Below are 22,072 nucleotides of genomic sequence, written 5' to 3' on the forward strand. Positions count from 1 at the left end.
GATTTAAAGATCACCTAGTTCAAATTCCCAGACAGGGGCAGGGAAACTTTCCATTTGACCAGGTTGGGTTGCTGAGGTCACATCCAGCCTGGCCTTAAGCACTTTGAGAGATGAAACATCCACACCTTCTCTGGGCAACCTGTTCCAGTGCCTCACCACCCTCACAGTGAAGAATTTTTTCCATTAAACACATCCTATTTAAAGTAGCCCAGAGCTATCCTTCTAAAACATTTCAATGTTAAAACAAGTAATCTTCTTAAAATATGCATCTCCTATCTTCATTGTTGGCTGAAACTGACCTCAATAAAACAAGCCTGTTTTAGCTCATCTTAAGTACATACACACACAGGATGTAAAGTTTTGGTCATTTATTTGGTTACGTCTGAATCCTTAAAAGAACATGGTTAAGGCGAGAGATAAGCATATTAGTTACAATTCATATAACAAGTAAAAAGATTTGAGTATCTGTACACTACTTTAATTAATGCTTACTGACTGATGCCTTGAGCTATATTCAGCTAGGTGGCATTTTTGTGTAAACAGTATTTACTAGAACAAAAAATTAACTAGTACTAGCCTTACTTCTAATACGCTATTTAAAATCTACTCTTGCAAACGAAAAGCAATAAAAATACTCATTTTTCTTAGACATACAAAGCACAGCATTGTCCTGGGTAACAACATGTAGCTTTGCAAGTGATACCTGGTTCCTTTAGTTGCAATGGCTTAGAGTAGTAAGCTAAATAAAAGACCTACGAAAAGAAGTCATAACAATTGGAATTTCACATTTGTCAAGCATGTAAGGCTGCAAGTTTTACAGTGTGTGAATACACGAGATATGTTGAACGGTGACATTCCCAGCCATTATAGATGCAAATGCTTGATGCAGCATATCTTCTCTCAGCCTCCAGAAAGGCTCATGTGCAGAAGAAAGAGATCACTGAGTATAATAGCCCAAGTTTAGTGGAATCATCATCATATATATGTACACACACATCCATGGTGCAAGTTTAGACTTCAGGAACAGAGTGATCCATCAGGCTCTTCATGATGCTAGTTGCCATCCTAAGGAAAAGGAAAAGGCATTCAAGTTTGTAAGACAACTACAGAAGACCACTCAAGCATGTGGTCACAGTAGCTTTGTCATTGCCTGCAATACAAACCAGAAGCTGGACTTTCACTCCACTATTTTTGACAAGTTGCTACAGACAGCTGCACCAAATTGCACCCCCAGATGAAAGAGAAGCCTACAGTATTCAACAATTCTATTAGTACTTGAGCTGTGTTATTGGTACCTTTCAGGGTATGGACACATGTGCAAGCAGAGTACAAGCACAAGGGAAGGAGAGCAGAGTGAAAGGTGGCTGTTAGACTGAAAACTGCTTTGTAGAAAGAGGATACCAAGCCAAGGGGGTTAAATTAAAAAAAAAAAAAAAAAGGAAAAAAAGACTCAATTACACCTGAAGCATTATTAATGTCTAGCAACTTCAAAAATATTTTTGCAGGACAGGTTTAGTTGTCAAAAGCCATTATTGCCTAAGGATTAGGAAGAAACCCAAAACTATCCTGCCAACAATCACTTTTACACCACAGGAATTAGTTGCACTAGAAGCAACATTTTAGTTACAAGGTAACAAATACATGTAGTATCCAGTTCTCAGAAATTCAGACTTAGTCAAAAAAAATTTAGAAACGTTTTTTTCCAGAGAGGAAAAGGCAAAGGATAACCACAAACATAGAACTAATTAAAAACAGTACATCAATTTGACCAAAACATCAAATCAAACAAGTTTTCAGGCACCCCCATCCCTCCTCCAAGCTTCAAGTAAGGTTTTTAATTAGGTCTTATTGTGAGTACACAGTCCACTTGATTATAATTAACACCATGTCTTCTTTGTGTTACCTACCTCTTTATTATATAGTCATAGATACTGGAAGGCATGACAGTGATGGTCACTACATTTCCAGCTGTTGCCAAGATGTCCGCAACCTGTGAGTCCTGTTAGTAAACAAGAAGTCATATGAGCAATGCAATTCAAGCTGACTAAGAAAGCAGCTCAGGAGCTTTTCCTAGATACATTTCAAGTCGCTTTGAGACCCGCCCCAACTCCTTGTTTGGAGCACTCAACCTTCAGGACAAATCCCTGAAAGTGCAACGCCACTTTACAGATATTCAGTTATGAGCATCTTGCATGAACTGACTAGAGAAAGGACACAGATGTCACACACAGTTCCTGCTAAAATTTGATGCAGGTTGGAAGGAGGAAGCTTACCCTTTGTTTTGGCAGCAGGGTTGGACTACAGATAAAAACAAAGGGCTAGCCTTGCCAGGTAGAAGCAAAGATGAGAATGAGCTGCCCTAACAACCAACACAAAACTGCATAGAAGCCCAAAGCATCTGTCTCTCTCCAGTCAAGTTACATAATGACTGAAGTTGTTTGACAAACACTAAACAGTATATTACAACCTTTTCCCTCTCTCCAAAACACACTACACAAACAAAAAAAGCTCACAGCTATCCACATCCCCCACATAGTAGTTATTTTACCTTCAACCCAATTACATTCTGGCCATTAATTTCACAGATGTTGTGCTCTGTCAGAAGTCCATTTCTTGCAGCAGAACTGTCTTTCACTATTGAGGTAATTTTTCCATTCTTGAATATGAAACCAACATGTCCTGTGCTGTCCTTATGCATGGTAATAATTCGTTCAAAAGGTCTAAAAAGAATTTAAAATACAAAGCAATGTCTTCAGTCTACTAAACCACAGAAAAAAAAACACATGCTATTTTAGCATATTTAGCTTATAAAAAGTAATTGTACTCTAAGGGACCCATATATTTTCTATAATGAAAAGTTGTTGCATTTAACTTCATTGTTGTATTAAAATGCACTTATTTATAAACCTTACATGTTTTCCCTGTTGTACAGATATTTGAATATTTGGATTAATAATAATACAAAAATCCCATACAGCATCCACCCACCACCCCAACCAACCAAAGTTCCATTAAAAATTAAGTTCTCTACAAACATTACAAGGATGATAAAATGGCACAGGCAGTTTAAGCAACTGTATGTAGACCACAGGATTCTGAGAGTACAGAGCTTCCCCAACAACATTTCTACTGCTTTGGGGACAATAAACCTTTAAATTGTCTTAAAAAGGCAGTAGATATAGGAAGGGGGTGGCATGTTTGGCACAGAAGCAGTAGACAGAAGAGGGAATCTACTGCCACAGTATTTTAATTCAGTGTTTGAAGTAACTGCCCTGATCAAAGCAGCTGCCTTCCACTGAGTCAGGCTTGGTTCTTAAGCAGAAAGGAACATGGAAAAAGCTTTGAGGCGTATACTTAGTCACATGAAGTATCATCTGTCTTCTTGCAGCCTACAGGCCTTAAGTTGAATCTGACCTGTTGTTACTACATAAAATTAGCTACAAGATCATTATTTTAAAAACATATTGGGTCATCAAGCATGCTTTTAGTAAAACTGGCATTAATTCCTATGTAGGCAACAGAGTTCACAAGAAAAGCTATCATGCTACATAAAATGCAAATGTATTAATTAGTACAGAAAACATTTTGTTACTGTCTTATTGTTGACTTTCACTTATACTAAATGAAAAAAATTGTATCAGAAAAAAAAGGACAGAACTCTTCAATTCAGAGTTTAAATTTAACTTGTGCCATCTCTCACTCACTAGTTTATCTTGGAAAAATGTTACACCTCATCATGCCGAAGAAGTTTACAAACTAGGAACCATTTTGATTGGTCCCTACCAAAGGGAACATTTATGGAGATCTTTATTACTGAAGTACATGGACAAACCTAAAAGGTTGTTAAACCTACTCAAGCAAGGGGAAACCCAAACCCCTCAGAATTACTCAGAGATGGATAATGGCAAATCCTTATCTGCAGTTGGCTTTACCTGTCCCGAATGATCATTGAAATCCTTTCTGCAGGAGCTTGTTTCAGAACTTTATGTGCTTTATCAGAACTCCATCCTGCACAGTTTTCACCATTGATCTGCAGAACTTGGTCCCCAAACCGCAGACCAGCAAGGGATGCTGGAGAGTTTGCCTGAACTAACTGGACAAATATACCCTGCAAAAGGGAAAAAAAAAAAAAGGAAGAGAGGAGAAGGGGAAGTTCTTGCTTAAAGATGAAGACCAGTCACAGAACACATAGCCCCTGAAGTTTTCCATTCTACACAGTATCAGCCAAACAGACAAGACAGAAGGACTTGCTAATTACCTCTTCTTAAGGGGCACTTTTGAAATTTCATTCTGTTTCTAGATGTATTTAGAAGTCTGACAGATAATTAATGCTAGAACAAAGTTCAAAAACAAGCAAATGTGTATAGATAGCTAAACATTAAAAATAAAAAACCCCATAAGCATAACATTAAAGTCTTAAGCAAAGGGGTAAATATTTGTCTGTTTTAACTGGTGTTACAAAACTATTTCTAGTCAAAGTACCCCTAAAAACAAAGTAAAGCATATTAAAGCAAATTATAAATAATACCTTTGGGAGTAAGGGATGTTAAACCAACATCACACCATGCCACTCTAAGAAAACCCCATTTTCTGCATTAGAAGAACTAAAGGAAAGTATTTTCACCCTATATGCTACCTTCAGTACAGTTTTTTTTTAAAACATTCAGATTAAATGGCTTAAATAGTTTAAGCACCTTTAATAAAAAAGGAGATACTTCTAAGCTGTGGACAGTTCTCTGCATACTGCTGAACATTAAGTACTGTCCAGTGTTTCCACAAAGGTAAAGATAAGACGTCCTGAACTGATAAAAAGTATCACAGCAACCATGCAAGGACAAGTTCACACTCAACTGAAACAAAAAGTATTGTTGGTATTTTTCAAGTCTTACAAAACACATGGCATTAAACTGTGTCTGTAAATTCAGATCCTAGTCCAGAGAGCTAGAAATCTAGTTACAAGTCTAATGAGGATTTTAAAATCTTGGTAACAGATAAGAAACCATTATACAGAAAACTATTTTGTGACCACATACTAACTTCACTATACTTTAACATATAGTCCAGCAGTAAAATCTCTAGAGGAAAAAGCAACTTCTACACTTACATTATCAACAGACTTCAGGCGAAGCCCAATTCTGCCATCTTGATCTTTACACAGAATTGCTTCACGGATGCCTTGCTTAATTTCTGCTCTGCGAATTCCAATATCATTTCCAGTCACTGGAGCTACCATGTAATTAGCAGAAGGTCGTGTTACCAGTTGCTGATTAAAACAAAACAGCCAGACAACTTAGTTTCAACTTTTAAGTATAGCTATATGTCAGTTTGCATGAAGTTATATTTAAAAAAAACAACACACAAAATAAGCCACAACACCAGGTCTCCCCCACCAAATCCCAACATTGAAAATGACTGCTGAGTTTCAGAACAGACTAAAATAGACACTGCTACTTAAATAATTCACCTCTCAGTCAACTATGGTACTTAAGGCAAATAATAGTCTGTTCTCTAGAATGCTAGATACACATGTAGTCATTACACTTTTGTTTTCTAGAATATGCTTGACTGGTACCTACACCCTGTGGCTGAGCAGCTGCTGCCACTGCTAAGTTTCTCTGCACCTCTTCCTCATTAAGACTCAGGCCCATATACTGAGAAAGTTCTGGATACAATCTGGGGTATAAGCCTACAGGAGAAAAACAAAACAAAAATCAATACAACTGTTGGTTTAAAAAAACAGCCATTAACTGCTTTTACATGCACAATTACTTCAACAAATCTTGTGCTTTTGTAATTATTTAACTGGTAAATTATGACAGACAAAAGACCCACTTAAATCAGAATTATTATTCTGGCCTGGTTTAGAAGAGGAACCAGACAAGCAGCACTTCTGAGATAAAGAACTTAGAGAGAACTTTCAGTTTCAGTTACTCTTTTCACAATTTACAACACAAACAAGACACATGGTGACAGTTCCAAAACCAACCATATGCTGCCTTCCAGGAGGACATTCCCTTAAGCTCTAGAACTTTTGGGCAGTTAATGAAGAACTCCTCCCCACCCCCAAACCTGGTGAAACCTTCTACCAAGTTCAAAACAGCACTCGCAAGAGGCATTCAAACCAAGGGTATTTCAGATCCAAGACATGGGAAGGTTTCTGCAGCAGCCTCCTGGTTCTAAGGTTCACACTACAGTCTGCTTTGAGTCTTCATGAGAAAGTGGCTGTCATTTTCTCACAGCTTCAAACTGAAGGAGCTTTATAAATGCCTCTCACCAAGACAAAACACACACAGCCTTTAAAATATCTCTCCACACCCAAGTAGAGGGAGGCACAAGGAATGGAAGAAAAGGAAGTTGAACTGACAGACTTGTCAGACCTTGAGCTGAACAACTCTGGAAATAAACTTGATATTGCACTTGACATTCCACAGATCATTAATTGGTGCCATTTAACAAGTGCCAGTTATGAGCTCTTAAGAGTCCCTCTGACATTCTGAGTAAATGAGTGGGGACAGAAAAGGCTGCTTGGAGAGAGAGGCAGTGAAAAGAAGGGTTTAGGAAGCAACCAGACTCCCCAGCACACAAGGTTTAGGTTTCTAGTGTTCATTTATGGGTATAAATGAATAAAATCAGCTTATGTAAGAATCCATGTCTGACCAGCAACAGAAAGTAACTTTTCTGGGAAGGAACAAAGGTCATTGCAAGGCAAATGCCAGTATAAACAAGAGATTCTTCTGCTCTTTAATACACTGCTTTGTATGAGAGCTGTCTGACCATATTTCTGGAGTAATCTACTAGCTTACACCTTCATCAATATTGATTAGAAAAATTTTTGATTAATAGATTTTCTATTTTTGCTTGCTTTTTCAAGCCCCTGGAATTATATACAACACGGGATGCATCTTTACTGGCTGAATTACATTCTCATTTAAAATAGAGAATGCTCAGAATAATGGAACACATAGCAGAACACAGAAACTCTCGATGTTGTATAGTCTTGTGTTTCTGTCAGGACAGAAGCATTTCCAGTGGATCTGGCACATCCTATAGATGATGTAAGGCTTTCTTTAATTTGGGATATACCGAATGATTAATCACTCTTCAGCCACAGAATTCCAGAGCAATTCATATACAAACTGATGTCAAAATTAAGTTTTGGTTCCTGCTGGCTAAATCAATGCAGGAAAATTTACTACTATGGACAGTAGTAAAAATGCTGCCAAGACTGCTGAAGCAAACTAAAATCTGATCTGGTGGGGTTAGGCCAGATAAGTACCTACTCCAGATCTACCAGAGGCAACCATGGTGAGCTATGCAAACATCTGCCTTAAAGTCATCTAAACACAGAAGCACACAGAGGAGAACTGGAGACAAAGTTCCATCCACCAACCTTTAATATCTGACCAGCATTCCTGACCACCATTCCAGCACTGCTGCTGGTCCTGCTAGTTAGAGGCTTTAGGCCTTTTAGACCAAGAGTAATTGACTATAGCTGAGCTCTAACCTCAAACATACCTGTGCGCCTCTGTGGATGTACATGTGCTTGGGAGAAAAGGAGAAAGTACAAGTACAAATCATTCAGCTTTAGATCTGATGGATTTTCCACCACACATTTGATTCCAAAATCTGCTGGAAGCTTTATGTTGATTGCACAACAAGATTAATTGCCAGCTTCCTGGGCACTTCTCTTGTTAACAGAGATTTGTCTTTGTCCCTAAGCAAACTCACATGTAAAGACTGACTCACACTGTCCTTTAAAGCTTACAAATACATACATGACAAATAACAACAACTAAGCATCTGAGGTAAGAGCTAATAAGAGTCCAAAGGCACCAACATCAAATCTTCTTATACCAGGCTCACTTGGAAAAGGCTGCAGAAAGAAAAGGGTGACTGCTTGCCACAACTTCCTTTTATAAGCAAACACTGTTTTTTGACTCCTATAGCACCTTACCAAGGTGGGTGTTGGCATTTCTAAAATGGAAATGTAAACAAAGTAACATTTATTACCCTTCGTAAATAGGGTAACATATTTATAGCTATTTTTGACTGTACTGTTAACTTTAGGATTTCATAGCTGCTTTCCACAACATTAGGATACTATGCAGTACATGAGCTTACCTCCATCACAAGGAATTGGAGCAGAAGCTTCAGACAAGATTGCTGGATTAGCTGGATTTGAAGAAAAGGCAGTCTGAGCCTAAAAAGCAAAGAAACTGACATATGTTATCTTGTATAAGAAAAAAAAATCTCAATTATGCAGGCAAAAGACTCAGTATTTTCTTTGTTCTTGTACATGCTAATTACTATCCACCTTGAAGTAACGAAGTCAAGCTTTTTATGTGAAATAAATAGCTTCAATACAACACACAGTAATAGTATCAAAACTACTTTGGCACATCAACTCACACCTTCCTCAAAGACAAAGCTACAGTGATAATGCAGAAAGGCTTTCCTGTCAACCTGCTCTGTTTACTTCATCAAGCAAGTTAAAAAGCCTTAAAGGAAACATTACCTTTGTCCAACAAAGCTTATAACTAAGTTTTAAGGTACGACCTTTAGCAGAGTGCTTTGCAATTACTGATTTCAGCTGGATAGCAGCAGTTTTACTCCTTCACAGTTTACAGACATAATTAGATCCATAGTTCTTTTCAGGTGTCAAGTTCCACACAATCCAGTTCTACTATCATATCTTCTGAAAGAAACAGACCTTCCAAGATGATTCTTCTACAGCACTTACCACTACAGTGAACACATTAAGCTTTATTTCTGTATTGCTGACTGGCTTACTTTATTATGTTCTCTTATATTTGTGAGTCAGTTTCCTTCCTTCTCAATACCTCAGCTCTATTTTTTGGCCTTGTGTGTTCATGACCAGTGAAAAATACAGCCTTAGAGAGGCCTCTTAAGCATGATGGAAATAGCTATCCCAGTAACTTTCCTGAGGCTGAATGTCAAAGGTAGTGGGCAGGGGGAGGAAGTACTCAATGCATAGTGAAACATTATGCTGAACAGGACACATAAATTTTCTAACACAACATGACAGTCAAATTACTTCATGATGTTAAGGAAACACCTAAAAATAGAAGATTTCTCAGTCCTGTACACTCCAGGAAGTTGTCTTTAAAAAAAGGTTTCACAGCAAGAATGACTCATTATTTAGCAATATCACGTGTATTTAGAAGCACAGGCTCCAACTCAAATGATGGACAAAAAGAGCAGGTTAGAATAATATTTAATGTAACAAGTTACATTTGTTACTGTTTGTTTCAGCCAGCAGTCATTTGAATCTTACTCACTGCAGATGTCTTTTAGCACTCTACCCCCTCTTCTCCTAAGAATGCTCTCAGAGTTGTTTAAAGAGACAGCATTTTTTAATGCATTTTTTGAGAGAAGGAAATAATTTAGCCTTTGATACCAGCAGGTCAAGGGAGATGATTCTGCCTCTCTACTCAGCCCTTGTGAGACCCCCACCTGGAGTGCTGTGTCCAGCACTAGGATCTCCAGCACGGGAAAGACATGAACCTGCTGAAGCAGGTCCCTATGATCACAGGAGCAATCAGAGGATGGAACACTTCTATGAGAAAAGACTGAGAGAGCTGGGGGTGTTTAGCCTTGAGAAGAGAAGACTCTGGGGAGACCTTAGAGCAACCTTCCAATCCTAAAGGGGGCTTATAAGAAAGATGGTGACAGACCTTCTAGCAAGGACTGTTGCAATAGGACAAAGGGTAAATGTTTCAAACTAAGAGAAGGTTAGATTTAGACCAGATATGAGAAAGAAGTTTTTTGAAATGAGGGTGGTGAAGCACTGGAAAAAGTTGTCCAGAGAGCTGCTAGATGTCCCATCCTCGAAGATATTTGAGGTCAGGTTAGACAAGGCTCCAAGCAAAGTGATGGAGTTGAATATGTTGTGCTTATTGCAGAGGACTTTTAACCAAACTATTCAGTAATTCTGTGAAAATGATCAGTGAAAATGAAATGGCTTACAGATTACATTTATGACAATTTTCAACTGCAATATATAAACTCTAGCACTTATCAATAAAAGGCCAAAGTTCTTAGCTCCAGGCTGCTCAATTTTTAGTTCAGCATTACCAGACTGTAGATAAAGGACTGTGGTTACATAAGAAGAATGGAGTGGGAGGACACAAGGAGAAATCCCAACATAGCACCCACAACTTCAAAAGCTCCCCCCACACTTACAAAAACAAATGAGACAAGGCACTGCACTTTGGGATAGCACAGGAGAGTTAAAAAGCCATTCTTGCAGTCTGCTTGATTGCTTCCCAGTGAAAACAGCAAGGATAGAAGTAGCAGCCACCTTAAAATACATTGTAACTCCTTGCTGTTGTTTAAACCAGGAAGGAATGCAGGTCAAGTTCAGGAAAAGGTAAAATGCTGAAGAAAGTAAGGAAACTCCTTGTGAAATAAATCTACATCAAACCTCTCATAGTTTTTAATCTATTTAAAGTATTTTTCATTATTTTGTTTCAAAGATATTTTTTAGTCCTCATCATGTCTAATAATAAAACTACCAGCATTCTTACACATAAAGGGTTTTGCACAAAGGTGATAATCTTGGATGTACTGTGAGAACTGGTCACTACCATGAAATAGCCAGAGGACAAGTCTGATTCCAGATGGCATTAAGTCAGCCAGTGCCTTTTTTTTTTTTTTTTCTCTCTCAAATGACCACAAAAAATTTTCTGCCACAGATTTGGATGCTGGGAATGAGATGCAGCAGATTTATTAGTTTACTCATCAAGTCAGAGCTGAACTATGTGAACAGACTGACTATATTTGTCTACTTAAGGCAATATATCTATACTTCAAAAAACCCAAACATATTAAAGACAAATGAACACAAATGAATATATAAAGCAAAACAAATATATGCAGGTGGTAAAATATGCATTAATCATAATTAACTAAATAATAAACTAAATCAAGCTACAGAGTAAACAGGCTGTCTTTTCCCTTTCAGAGTGAGATGGTAAAACAAGTTCTCAACTACAATAAGTCTCCGCTTTTCTGGATTAAATATCACATATATTATGGTCATCAAAACTCATCTTTTTTAAAGTCCACCATACCTGAATAACTTTGTCCACCTTCAGATCCTCTAGGGAAGGATAGAGAGACATTTTGATGAAGACTTACTGGGTAGAGGGCAGACTGGAGAAAAAAAACAAATAGGAGAACAAAAACAACAGGATTAGCTTTCATATATTTACTGAGTTTAACTCCTTAATTTTAAAAAAAAAAAAAAATTAACCAGACTAAGTGCTAAAAAAGTGCTCTGTGACCCGCCAGTCAGCAGTAAAGATATCTAGCACAACAAATGAATTCCATTAAGACTACCCATTTAATCTGCTATCAGTAGCAGCCTTTGGCTAATAGGCTTTATTTAATGTACTTAGCACTATCAAAGTTTAGGTCTCAATGATGAGAAAACCTATACAGAGAAAAACATTTCACAGGAAGCAAAGAAAGACTTTAGGAGGCCAATATGCAATTTAAGAGAAAAAAACCTAATCACCCTCCTCCCAACAGGGACAGTATTTTATACACTACTGCGGAACCTTCCACTCTGTTGTCCAAAACATTAAAATGCTTTCAACACTTCTAATATTCCACTGACCTGCTGTCGGCTGGGATAGTTAATGTTCTTCCTAGTGCTGTGTTTTGGATTTAGGATGAGAATACTAATAACATATTAATTATTTTAGTTGCTGCTACAAAGTGTTTATACTAAGTCAAGGGCATTGCAGTTTCTCATACCCTGCCAGTGAGAAGGCTGGAGAGGCACAAAGGGCTGGAAGGGGACAAAGCCAGGACAGCTGACCCAAACTGGCCAAAGGGATGCCATGTAACATCACGCTCAGTATATAAACCAGGGGGAAACCTGGCCAAAGGCATGGGCACTGCTCAGCAAGTGGTGAGCAGTGGCAATGTGCATCACTCATTTTATATATTCCACCTCTTTTAAAATTTTTCTTTTCTTCCTTTTCTGTCACATCAACCTATCTAATTACCTCAACCCATGACTTCTCACTTTACACTTCTGATTCTATCCCCCTATCTTGCTGGGGCAGGGGAAACCTGCAAGCAATTTTGTTGCACTCAGTTGTCAGCTGGGGTTAAATCATGAGATCCAGCAAGAAGCCACTAGAGAGAACTGGCTTCCCATGCCCATTTGCAACATATTAATTGCAGCAAGAGACCTATAAACTAGGTCTATAGACCTAGTATAAACTAGGAAGATTCAGTCAGTGGTGAGTTTCAAAACACAAAGATTCCAGGCTGGCTCTCATGTGATCTTCAGAGAGCCCTGTGAAAACTTATCAGGAAGTAATATGAAAAAAAAGGGGAAAAAAATCCTAAACAAAACAGAACAAACCACAACCCACTTCACATGATATTCTAAGGCATCATTCTGAAATACAACTCTGCTAGAACCAGTCACCTGAGGTTTCAGGAACCTCATTTATTTTTTTTTTCAGGAACCTTTCATTTTTCCAGAGTTCCTTCACTCATGCTCTCACTGAGATCAGCTGAACTTTTGAAACTCACAATAAAACATTTCACATCAGTGTATAGTAACACTGTGGTGAGAGGGATGGAGAGGGACATAACCAGAAGACAACAGATACATACAGTTTTGATAGGGAGAACACAGTTAATATGGAAGTTTTATCAAAGGTTTTTGGGTTGGGGATTCATTTTCACATCCAAAGAAAAGACATTCTAATTAATGCAGCAATTTAGCAAACATTTCAGACTACAAGTGACCACTGCATAAATCCTTGAGTTATTGCTTCTTCATGTGCAGAAATGAAGTCCACTTCTAAATGAACACCACACACAGATGCCTAATGTGATACTGCAGTAACACAATGGACATCTCTTCATATTACACTGAATTCATCAACAGCTATTATGCTTGTTCAGCAGTGCCCAACAGCTTTAGTATCATGTCAAACTGCAATTAAAAAATAAAAAAAGCATGTCCTAAATGTGACAAATATCTAAACTGTGAACATGTGGTCTGTTTTATTACAATAATTAATTGCCACTGACTTTTTTGATTAATTGTTGCAATTCCACCAAACAGTTAAAGCCTGGAAACTATAAATTAAAACACACATTTAAGGCCATTTTGAAGTTCCGTTTTAATTCAGAATTGACCTGAAACATTGAAATGTTTATGCTCATCAAAATGGGTAATAGCAAATGTAAGCCAAAGCCCCTGGTCAGATAAATGGTTCCTGGATGCTCCATTCTGCTGCTCACACCACTCAAGGCATCGGACTCAGCATCTCCTTCTGTGCTAAAGCTGTCCTGGGAGATCCAGGTGCTGGTCCCAGTACTGGCACATGTTCAAAGTCAGCACACCCCTGGCAGCAGGCAGGAAAAGAGGGCAGGCCCCAAGGACAGTGTGTTCCTAAATGAGTCACCCCATGGCAGGATGATGAGGGGCACAACAGCAGCACTTTGCAGGCGGTGAACTCTGGCATCCATAGAGCTGCAGAGCACAGGACAGGGACTGCCAGGTCCCCTGCCCCAGTGACCAACTTCCATGTAACACCCTGGCCAGGTTTGTTTCTCCCCCACAGACCAGTCTCTGCAGGAAGTCACTTGGTTATGTTTGTTACAGACAGGCAACCTCAACCTTCTGCTAGCTTATAAAGAAGAGCACAGTGCTTTCTGCAGACAAGCATTAGAAAAGCTAAATGTATTCTAGTGTTCAGATTACATAAGACAACATTCCAGAAGGTTGTCCTGCCCCTTGACAACCCCCTCAGCCTCCCCTCCCCAGCCAAGGGTTAACAAACCAAAGTGTTTGTCACCAAGGATCTGCTGAGCTGGCTCCTTTGTCATAAACTCGCCAGTTCCTGATTTTGGTTTTCCAACTAAATAGCCAGAGTAGCACTCACCACTGAAACTGCATTGAGTGAGCTCATAACTTTGAATATGGCAACACAAATACCCCATGTTAGATAATGTGAGAGTCACAAGAATATTATATTTAGTTTAAAGAAGGATTTTTAAGTAACAATTGCCACTGTCAGGGAGCATCAGTAACTGCAGGAAGAACTTGCCCACGACTTCTATGCAATGCTATTCACAGTATAAACATGAATTTCAGTTGGTGCTGTAACACCTTTAGGCACTAGGGAGTAGATGCCACAAAACGTGAGTCACTACAATCTCCTCGTTTCTCTTAAAAATTTACACCAGATCAGAATCACCTTCCCAATCATTTCCATACTTCCACGTACTGTGAGACAACAAGTGCTTAGGGACTGAGAAATGAAAGCAAAAGGAAGGGCATGGGGCAGTAGCTGTAACTCAGCTGGCAAACCGCAAAGCCTGGCAGTGAAGACCTCGCCCTCCTCTTCAGTACACTGGGCTGGAAAGTCTGACCACCCCTGCCTGCACGTCCCACTAAGGAGATCCTGTTTGCCAAAGCGAAGTACCGGGCCACCGATGGGAGAAGTATGAAAGGCGTCACTCGTGACACCCTGAGCCTGCCAGCAGGAAGTCCTGAAGGTGGGAGCGATCCCGAACTGCTTTCGGTGGCGTGCCTGGGAGGAGACGGGCGTCCCGAAGCGTTCTTCAGCTCGCAAAGCATGAACGCAGCACAGGATGGCCCCGCTAAACCTCAATCTGGCCAGCCCGTAGCGACTGCTGTCTTTGAAAGCACTAAAACTGTGGGAGGGGGAAAACAAAACAAAACAAAACCCGCTACTCTACGTGTCTATCCTCCTGTAGCCCAGTAGCTGTACTGAAAAAGTACAGCAGGCCACAGTGCTGGCACCTGTACTGGAACACTGGCTCCCACTTCCAGAAATTAGAAGCTTACGAGCCCCAAAATTCATCTTTAAAGCAGATCGAGGACAACACTTCCCGAAGGTCAGGCTGAGACGTCACGAACCGAGGAACGGTTTCGTAAGAGCCGTTCTCCACTAACAACTCAGTATTTCCCTTCTGATACATATCTAATTAGCCTGGGAGCAATTGCCCTCATTATGCGTTCAGCTCCGAAACCTGCTGCCTCCATTTCAGACCTGAAGCAGGGCTCGCCTGCCTGACAAGGCCCGTGGCACCGCCGCTGCAGCACCTTTCAGCCCGTCTCAAGCCAAGTTCATACAAAAGCTCGGCCGGGCAGTGGAGCCCCGGCGCGGGGCCAGATGACACTCCCAAACCCGAGGGCCGGGCACAGACCCTCACACAGGGCACACAGGGCCTTATCCAGGCGCTGCTTTCGCTGTCCGCGGGCGGAGGAGCCCCTCGGGCCGGCAGCGCCCCGAGCCCGGCTGAAGCCTTTCCCCCGGCCGGCTGCGGGGAGCGGCGGCCCCACAGGAGCACGGCACGGCTCCGCGGCCGGAGCGGGCACCAACACCGCCCTCGCAAGCGCCACAGAGGGGCCGCCTCGGCGCCGGCCGCCCCCTCCCCGCTCCGCCATGGCCGGCCCGCAGCCCCCCGCCCGCCCCCGAGGAGCGCACAAAGGGCCGCGGGGAGGGGACCCCGCCCGCCGGCCCTTCGCTTACCTCCGGCCCAGGGAGTTGTTGGCTGCCGTCCGTCGGGGCCCGCAGTACGGAGAGGAGAGGGGCGGCGGCAGCTGCTCCCCTGGATCCCGGCAGCGCCGCTATGAACGGAGCGGGGGCGGTGGCGGAACTGGCCCGGCCCCGCGCATGCTCCGGCGGCGGCGGGGAAGGGGCCGGGGCCGGGGTTGCCGCTGGTTCGGCCGCCGGCGGCTGTGGGGTGGTGGGGCACGAATGGGGTGACGGTGCCCGCGCTCCCCTCCGGCCGCTTGTTTCACGTAGAATCTTGGAGTCATCAAGGTTGGAAGAGATCTTCATCATCCAGTCCCTCGGTCTACCTGGCACTACCGCTGTAACCGCTGAAGCACATCACCCAGCACCAGGCGCCTCTTAACACCTCCAGGGATGGTAGCTCCACCACCTTCCTGGACAACCTATTCCAGTGCCTGACCACTCTTACAGTGAAAAAAAAATTATAATATCTGATCGGAATTTTCCTTGTCTCAGTTTAAGGCCATTTGCTCTGGTCCCCTCACGAAGTGACCGCCCCCACTTCAGCATAACCTCCAGTCAGGGAACCGTAGAGTGATGAGGTCCCCCCTGAAACTCCCCCTGAGATTTCGTTGTTTTTGTAGGGCCTTGGACTCATTTGTGTGTTTTTATTGGTTGATAGCCGTCGTCTTCATGGAGAAAAAGTACGATTTTCTGCTCATTTTCCTACGTATTTTTCCCCCCCTGCTGTAATAAAGCACTCTCCACTAACAACCTGTGTCTACCTTGTTTTGCATGTCTGCTGTGGACAGGAGAGTTGTGACACAGCAGAGCTAGAGCGACCACATCACCTGTCCCACGATTCAGCACCTGCCTGAGCCTTCTACCACAGGCAGGTGTCAGAAACAGAGCTTTTATCCTGGAGAGGCTCCCCTAAAGAAACCATGATGTAAAGTGTACCAGCGACAGAGAAATCCCAGATCAAGCTTGGAAAGAGGTTTTCATAAGTCAATTATCATAATTACCCCCCTTTACCTTATTTAGAGTATGAACTCCCCTAGCATTAATTTCCGGTCTTTCCTTCTTCATTTCAATTCTTTTCCTGTTGTCAAATCTTGTTCTTCATACAGATAATTAAATGTGCTGAGTGCCCTAGAGCTTCTTTTCACCTAAGAAGCCAGTGTTCAGCAGAGGAGTTGAGCAGTCCTCCAGCACATAGGAAGAAGGTCTGCTCCCACCTACAGCCTCTTTCTCCTGCCCTCAGCCAGTCCCAGCAGGTGCCGAGCTCTTCTGACAGAAAGCTTAACTCACTGCCCCAGGAGAAATCAAATCCACCAAAATCATGAATGCTTTTCTGCTGGTTAGCGATCCATACTAGCAATAAAAGGCTTCCTCAAGCACAAGCATGAACCAGAGTAAGGGAGTGTGTGGCTGGAAACATGAGAAAGGAGGAAGTGGAAGGAGAAATGGGAATGAGAGGAAAGGTTGTTTTGCTGCATTCTGACAGGCTGTTTCATCATTTGAACTATCTGCATAATCATAACCTTAGTTAAGCTAAACATAAATTTTGTTGCAATATGTATTTTTCTATTTTTGTTGCAGTATATTTTCCAGTTCTTGATTCCCTCCAGGATGTTTGGTGAGCACCGCAGGGACTGGGGTAGCAGCCACAGCAGTGCTGAATATAGAGGAACAGCAACTCTCTGGCTGCTCAGGAGGCTTCTGTTTCTATATCCAACAATCAGCCAGACCTGGAACTTTCCTACATGCCACTACCTGAACTATTGGCTGCTGAGTCATGCAACTACAGGTCATTAAATATACATTAAGTGAAATCTTGGGCTTAGGGTATAAGTTCACAGAAAATCCTGTGTTACCTGTCCTCTGGGCCAGGAGGAAGAGAGGGAATCTAGCTCTGGTTTAATGACAGATGATTATGGCTTTAGAAGTGCTAAATTTTCTATGTAGCCAAAGGAGATTTTAACACAAGTGCAGTGAAAGTTTTAAAACTGTGCTCAGACAAAGTGTGCCACTCCTCATCCTGAAATGAGCTCGGTGCAGTGAAGCCCTGGACCCACCCTGTAGAATGAAGGGCACTGTAGTGTTCATGTTCATGGAAATTGAAGATGTATGATTGACAGTTTTCCAGTGCAATTCTACTGGGTGCCAATGCTGACAACTGAAGGGTGGTGTTTTCTTTTGGTTTGATATTGAATGCTCCTCTCATGGCAAAAAACGTTTCTTCTCTCCAGAAAGCTAGGTTGTTATTTGCTGTTTTCTACTTTACTTTATCTCTTTGTTGTCTTTCAAGACAGCCTGCTGTTATTCAGGGAGCAGCCTTTTCCAGTGCATATCAGATTTGCACTGTCAATGCACCCTCCCTGATTTTATCCACAAGACTGTAATGGATGTTCATTTGCTTTGCAATGATGTCCTAGCCCAAACACTTGGTTCCATATGGTTTATTACCTGTTGAGCATACCATGGGTGCACTGTCTTAGATACATAATGGAAGAGCAAGCAAAGTCCAGGTTATGGGCAGTAGCTCTGGCACCGCGTCCACCTGCAGGACATCCACCTTGGTATCTAAAGTGAATCTTATCATCCTCATCTCCCAGTGTATTGTCATATGTGACTTCAATGAAGATTTTGAAAAACTGTATAAGGCTGTTTCTTCTTGTTTAAGAACACTATTGGAGAGAGAAAGATTACACTTTTGTACTGAAAAGCTTTCTCATAATTGTTCATTTAAATATAGGAACAAAATACAATAAACCAGAAAGATAACTGCTGAAAAATGGGTACATCTAATCCATGCAACAAGTGCAGTTTGGCACATCTCAGGGTCCTCATCCTTCAAACACACAGACCAAAGACAATTCCAGCTACAGGTCTAGTCTTGTTTCCTCCCCAGGGAAACCAAATCTTGGAGAGGGGTGGTACGTGCCTCAGTCACTCTGTGACAAGAACTGAGCACCTGGGACAAGGAAGATACTTCTGTGCCCTGGAAGAGAGCAGAAGAAGGGCCAGGCCATATCTTTCTAGGAACTCCACTGAGAAAACTCCACTAAGGAGTCAGAGGAGAATTGCCCAAATAAATGGCTCTATATTAGCTCCTAATTAGAAGTATGTTTTGTTTGAAACATCTATTGTTTGAAAGAAGTGAAACAACTAGCCAAGTTATTAGACTTTGCTTGTTTAAATTAGAATACCCATGGACAAGTGTGATAATTTCCCATTGTCAGTGTACTGCTTGTGGGTTTTTTGCTGGTCTAGTGCCAACTTTCAAAGAATAATAAAAACCACCCACTGATCAGTATCAGTCTCAGCTGTTGCAAAAAATCTTAATAAAATAAAACATAATTATTATGAAAAAAATTCATATTTCTCCTTTGAAGCCAAAAACAGATTGTGCTTTTGTTTGTAAGGAAGCTCTCCACCCATTCCACAATGAGACATTATTAGTGGGCGCTCAAAACACATACAAATTGTTCAAGATAGCACCCTGTCAGCACTGGAAACAGAAAAATTGTATTCAGGTGGTTCCATACCTGGGGTAGTTATGAGGGAGTTAATGGGTCCTGCTCTAAGCCAGCTGAAAGGAGTGTCCAGACATGTTGTTTGTATTTCTAGAACAAACTGACCCCAAACCAGCTTAATTAACTGTGAGGCTGCATTTCACTGAGCTGTGCCTCTAGACTCCATGTACAAGAACTTTTGTACTTTCCATATGGAAACAAGAATTTCAGCATAAACCCCTGTTACGCAGAAGAGATTACATTACAGGAGTACAGTAACTTAACATTAAAAACTGCTAGGTCACTTTTTTCCTCTTTTCCTGTTCATATTTGTTTGATCTTGCCTTTCAAGGGCATTACAACATATTACTTTCATCCTCAGCCCATGGGGTGGATGGCACTCAGTGAGTGATTTTCCACAGTTGGCAGTTTCATGCCCGATTTCCTGTCTACTATTCAAACTCCACTCTAAAGATGGAAATGCTAATGTTGTCACCATCCTCTCTAAGTAACACTCTAATATCTGAGTGCTGTGCAAGTAGTTGCTCATTTATTTTCTGTCTTAATTCTTAGGGTACAAACAAGGAATTTAGGCACTCAAGTTGAATATGCTCATAATGCAGTATTCTGAGCTCTCAGTTCTACAAACTCATGTCTCATGTTTGTGGTAATACAGCAGATATTTTGCTAAATCTCCACCTTCCTGACCTCATTCACGACTGTGTGTGCCCAACACTTCTGCAGATTAGACCTAGAGCCTCTGTGGGGCAAATAGAAAATGAGCAAAACACAGGAATTTCTTTGTGGAGAGTCTGGAAGGAGTTATTTGTCACTGCAGGAGAGCTTTGGGGCAGAGGTGAGAGCAGCATCCAACTCCACAGCCTGACTGTCCAGGGTGTGGGCAATAAGATGTTCCTCTGTCACCCTCATTCAGTAACACCTTCTAGCTTTTGCAACAGATGAGGAAGATGTCCTGCAGACAACAAAGCTCCTTCATGAGCAACATGCTCATTGCTGAGCCAGTTCTAGGAGACAGGAGACAGGAGGCAGGAAAGAGAGCCAAGGAAGAGGTGGATTTGAGCTCTATGCAGGCAAGCGGGAGGAGTGACTGTGAACTTCCTGTGCCTAATCCATAAGTGGGATTTTGCTGGAAAGGACTTAAATAACCTGAACAGTTCTTTCCTGCCTCTGACATACACATTTCAGGGTTTAAAAATATATATTTGTATTTTGTTTTCTTACTGTAAAGACTAGGGATGCATTGCAAAAATGAGATGTATATTTCACAGTAGCTGTAATTTTTTCTGTTTAACTGTTTTCCCAGGGATTCAATGTCTTTTCTCCTGGGATCTCTAAGTTATAATTTTGTACCTTAATGTTAGATACAGCCTAGTTCAGGCCGTGGTTGTGGTCAAATACAGGTGATATTCCATGGTCTACATGAAGCATGAAGCAAGACAAAAGGACAGATTCCTCTGCCCTCATAGAATCACAGAGTCAAGGAGGGTTTGGGTAGGAAGGGACCCCAAAGATCATTTAGTTCCAAGCTCTTGCCATAGGCAGGAACACTTTCTACTAGACCAGGTTTCTCACAGCCCCATCCAACTTGTCCAGGGCACAAGTGCTTGTTGCAAGTACAGCATGAGGAATTATGTGCTCTGATGCCTTAGTGGGAGGCTGGCTCTCTGTCTTAAAATGCCACCAAGGATAAATCTGAGCAGACATCTGCCTCAAACCATCACCCTGGAATGGGGTGGTGGAACAGAGGTGGATAGTCCTTTTGCTCCGCTCTGGCTACTGAGGCTGTAGCCTCAGAAGAAGAAGCGAAGGAGAGTGGAGGCCAAGAGCAGCTGCTCCAGCAAGGCTCACTAGTGGCACCTGTTGGAGAATTTTTATGGTACCTTCGAGGTGAATTAAACACACCTTTGTGCTTAAATATAAAAGAAGAAATTAATGAGCAATGCATTGGGCAAAGTCCCATCTCAATATGCGGTTCTACATGGAATCTGCAAAGATGCATCACGAGCAGATTCCTTATGTAGACAGTACCAAAGCCAAGATTATTTGCATGGAGCACTTCAGCCAGCGGATCCACCTTTCAACCAGCTCTGCTGCTCAGAGTTTGCCCCTGAGCTTGGCTCCCTGAGCACCCGGGATGGCTACAAGACAAAGCTGAGACTGTTCCTTATCTCGTCACCAAGGGAAACTTCACTCCCTTGGAAGGAGTCTGTTCTGTCTCTGGCATTCCTGCTTCCAGGCAGTTTAACCCCTCCTTGTCCTCCATGCCAGAGCATTCCTCAGTCACAAGTTACCACTGCTGAAGAGTTATAATTAGAATTTCCCTTTTATGTCTGTCACCACTGGAAGTCTTTAGACCGAGCCAAAAATTTTGGGGGAGACTGTCATGGGAAGTTGAATTGCTGTGGGCAATCAGGAGATGGCTCATCCAAAGGCATGTGTTGCTGTTGGCACAGTGCCCTTACTTTTCTGGGGAGCTGTCTCCACGCTGACTAAGCAAGTCAAATGCTTCCCGTAGCTCAGGAGTGGTTTTTGGCAGTCTGCCACTGCCTTTCTGACCAAACCAAACCTGTTTAACTTCTGAGACCAGTCTTGAGCTATATAACTACTGGAGCACAAATGTTTGTCTGTTTGTTTAAAAAAGCAATAAATTGTCCCCATTTGTAAACTAATCAGATGTTTAAATGCTTCTGTCTCTTACCTTGTGTTTTGTCTTTATCTTCCTGTTCTCTGCAACATCTACTTGTCACCCCTCTTCCATCAGCTATTTCTTCCTGTTACCATCTTCTTTTTGTTTTTTTCTGTTTTAATTATTTTCTTTCTACCTGTAGTTTGTCTTTCCAACTTGCAAGGCAAAGCTATAAGAGGTAGATCTCTGATCTTTACCTATTTAAGTCAAAAATAATATAAAAACATAAATAATAAGTAAATAAATAAATAGGTAAAACACAATATTACAGCAACTCTGGTATTGGAAAATTAATATTAGTTGTTAAA

At 41.5% G+C, this 22,072-nt stretch overlaps 1 protein-coding gene across 2 annotated transcripts; it reads right to left on the minus strand.

Moving 5' to 3' along the window:
* Window positions 1-353: 353 nt before the first annotated feature.
* Window positions 354-16,365, minus strand: SDCBP (syndecan binding protein). 2 transcript variants are annotated; one of them, XM_086887370.1, is made up of 9 exons: window positions 15,555-16,365; window positions 11,094-11,175; window positions 8,122-8,200; window positions 5,577-5,686; window positions 5,105-5,263; window positions 3,933-4,108; window positions 2,549-2,720; window positions 1,908-1,999; window positions 354-1,065 (listed from the first exon to the last, which is right to left on the minus strand). In XM_086887370.1, exons 2-9 carry the CDS (start codon window positions 11,142-11,144, stop codon window positions 1,011-1,013), a joined length of 894 nt encoding a protein of 297 aa, XP_086743496.1. In that variant the 5' UTR covers window positions 11,145-11,175; window positions 15,555-16,365; the 3' UTR covers window positions 354-1,010. The 2 variants fall into 2 exon arrangements, with proteins under 2 accessions (XP_086743496.1, XP_086743499.1); XM_086887373.1 differs by lacking the exon at window positions 15,555-16,365 and adding an exon at window positions 11,642-15,398.
* Between the last annotated feature and the right edge of the window lie 5,707 nt (window positions 16,366-22,072).

This window comes from Cyanistes caeruleus, chromosome 1, assembly GCF_971803275.1.
Source record: "Cyanistes caeruleus chromosome 1, bCyaCae1.hap1.1, whole genome shotgun sequence".
In the NCBI taxonomy this organism is placed as follows: Eukaryota; Metazoa; Chordata; class Aves; order Passeriformes; family Paridae; genus Cyanistes; species Cyanistes caeruleus.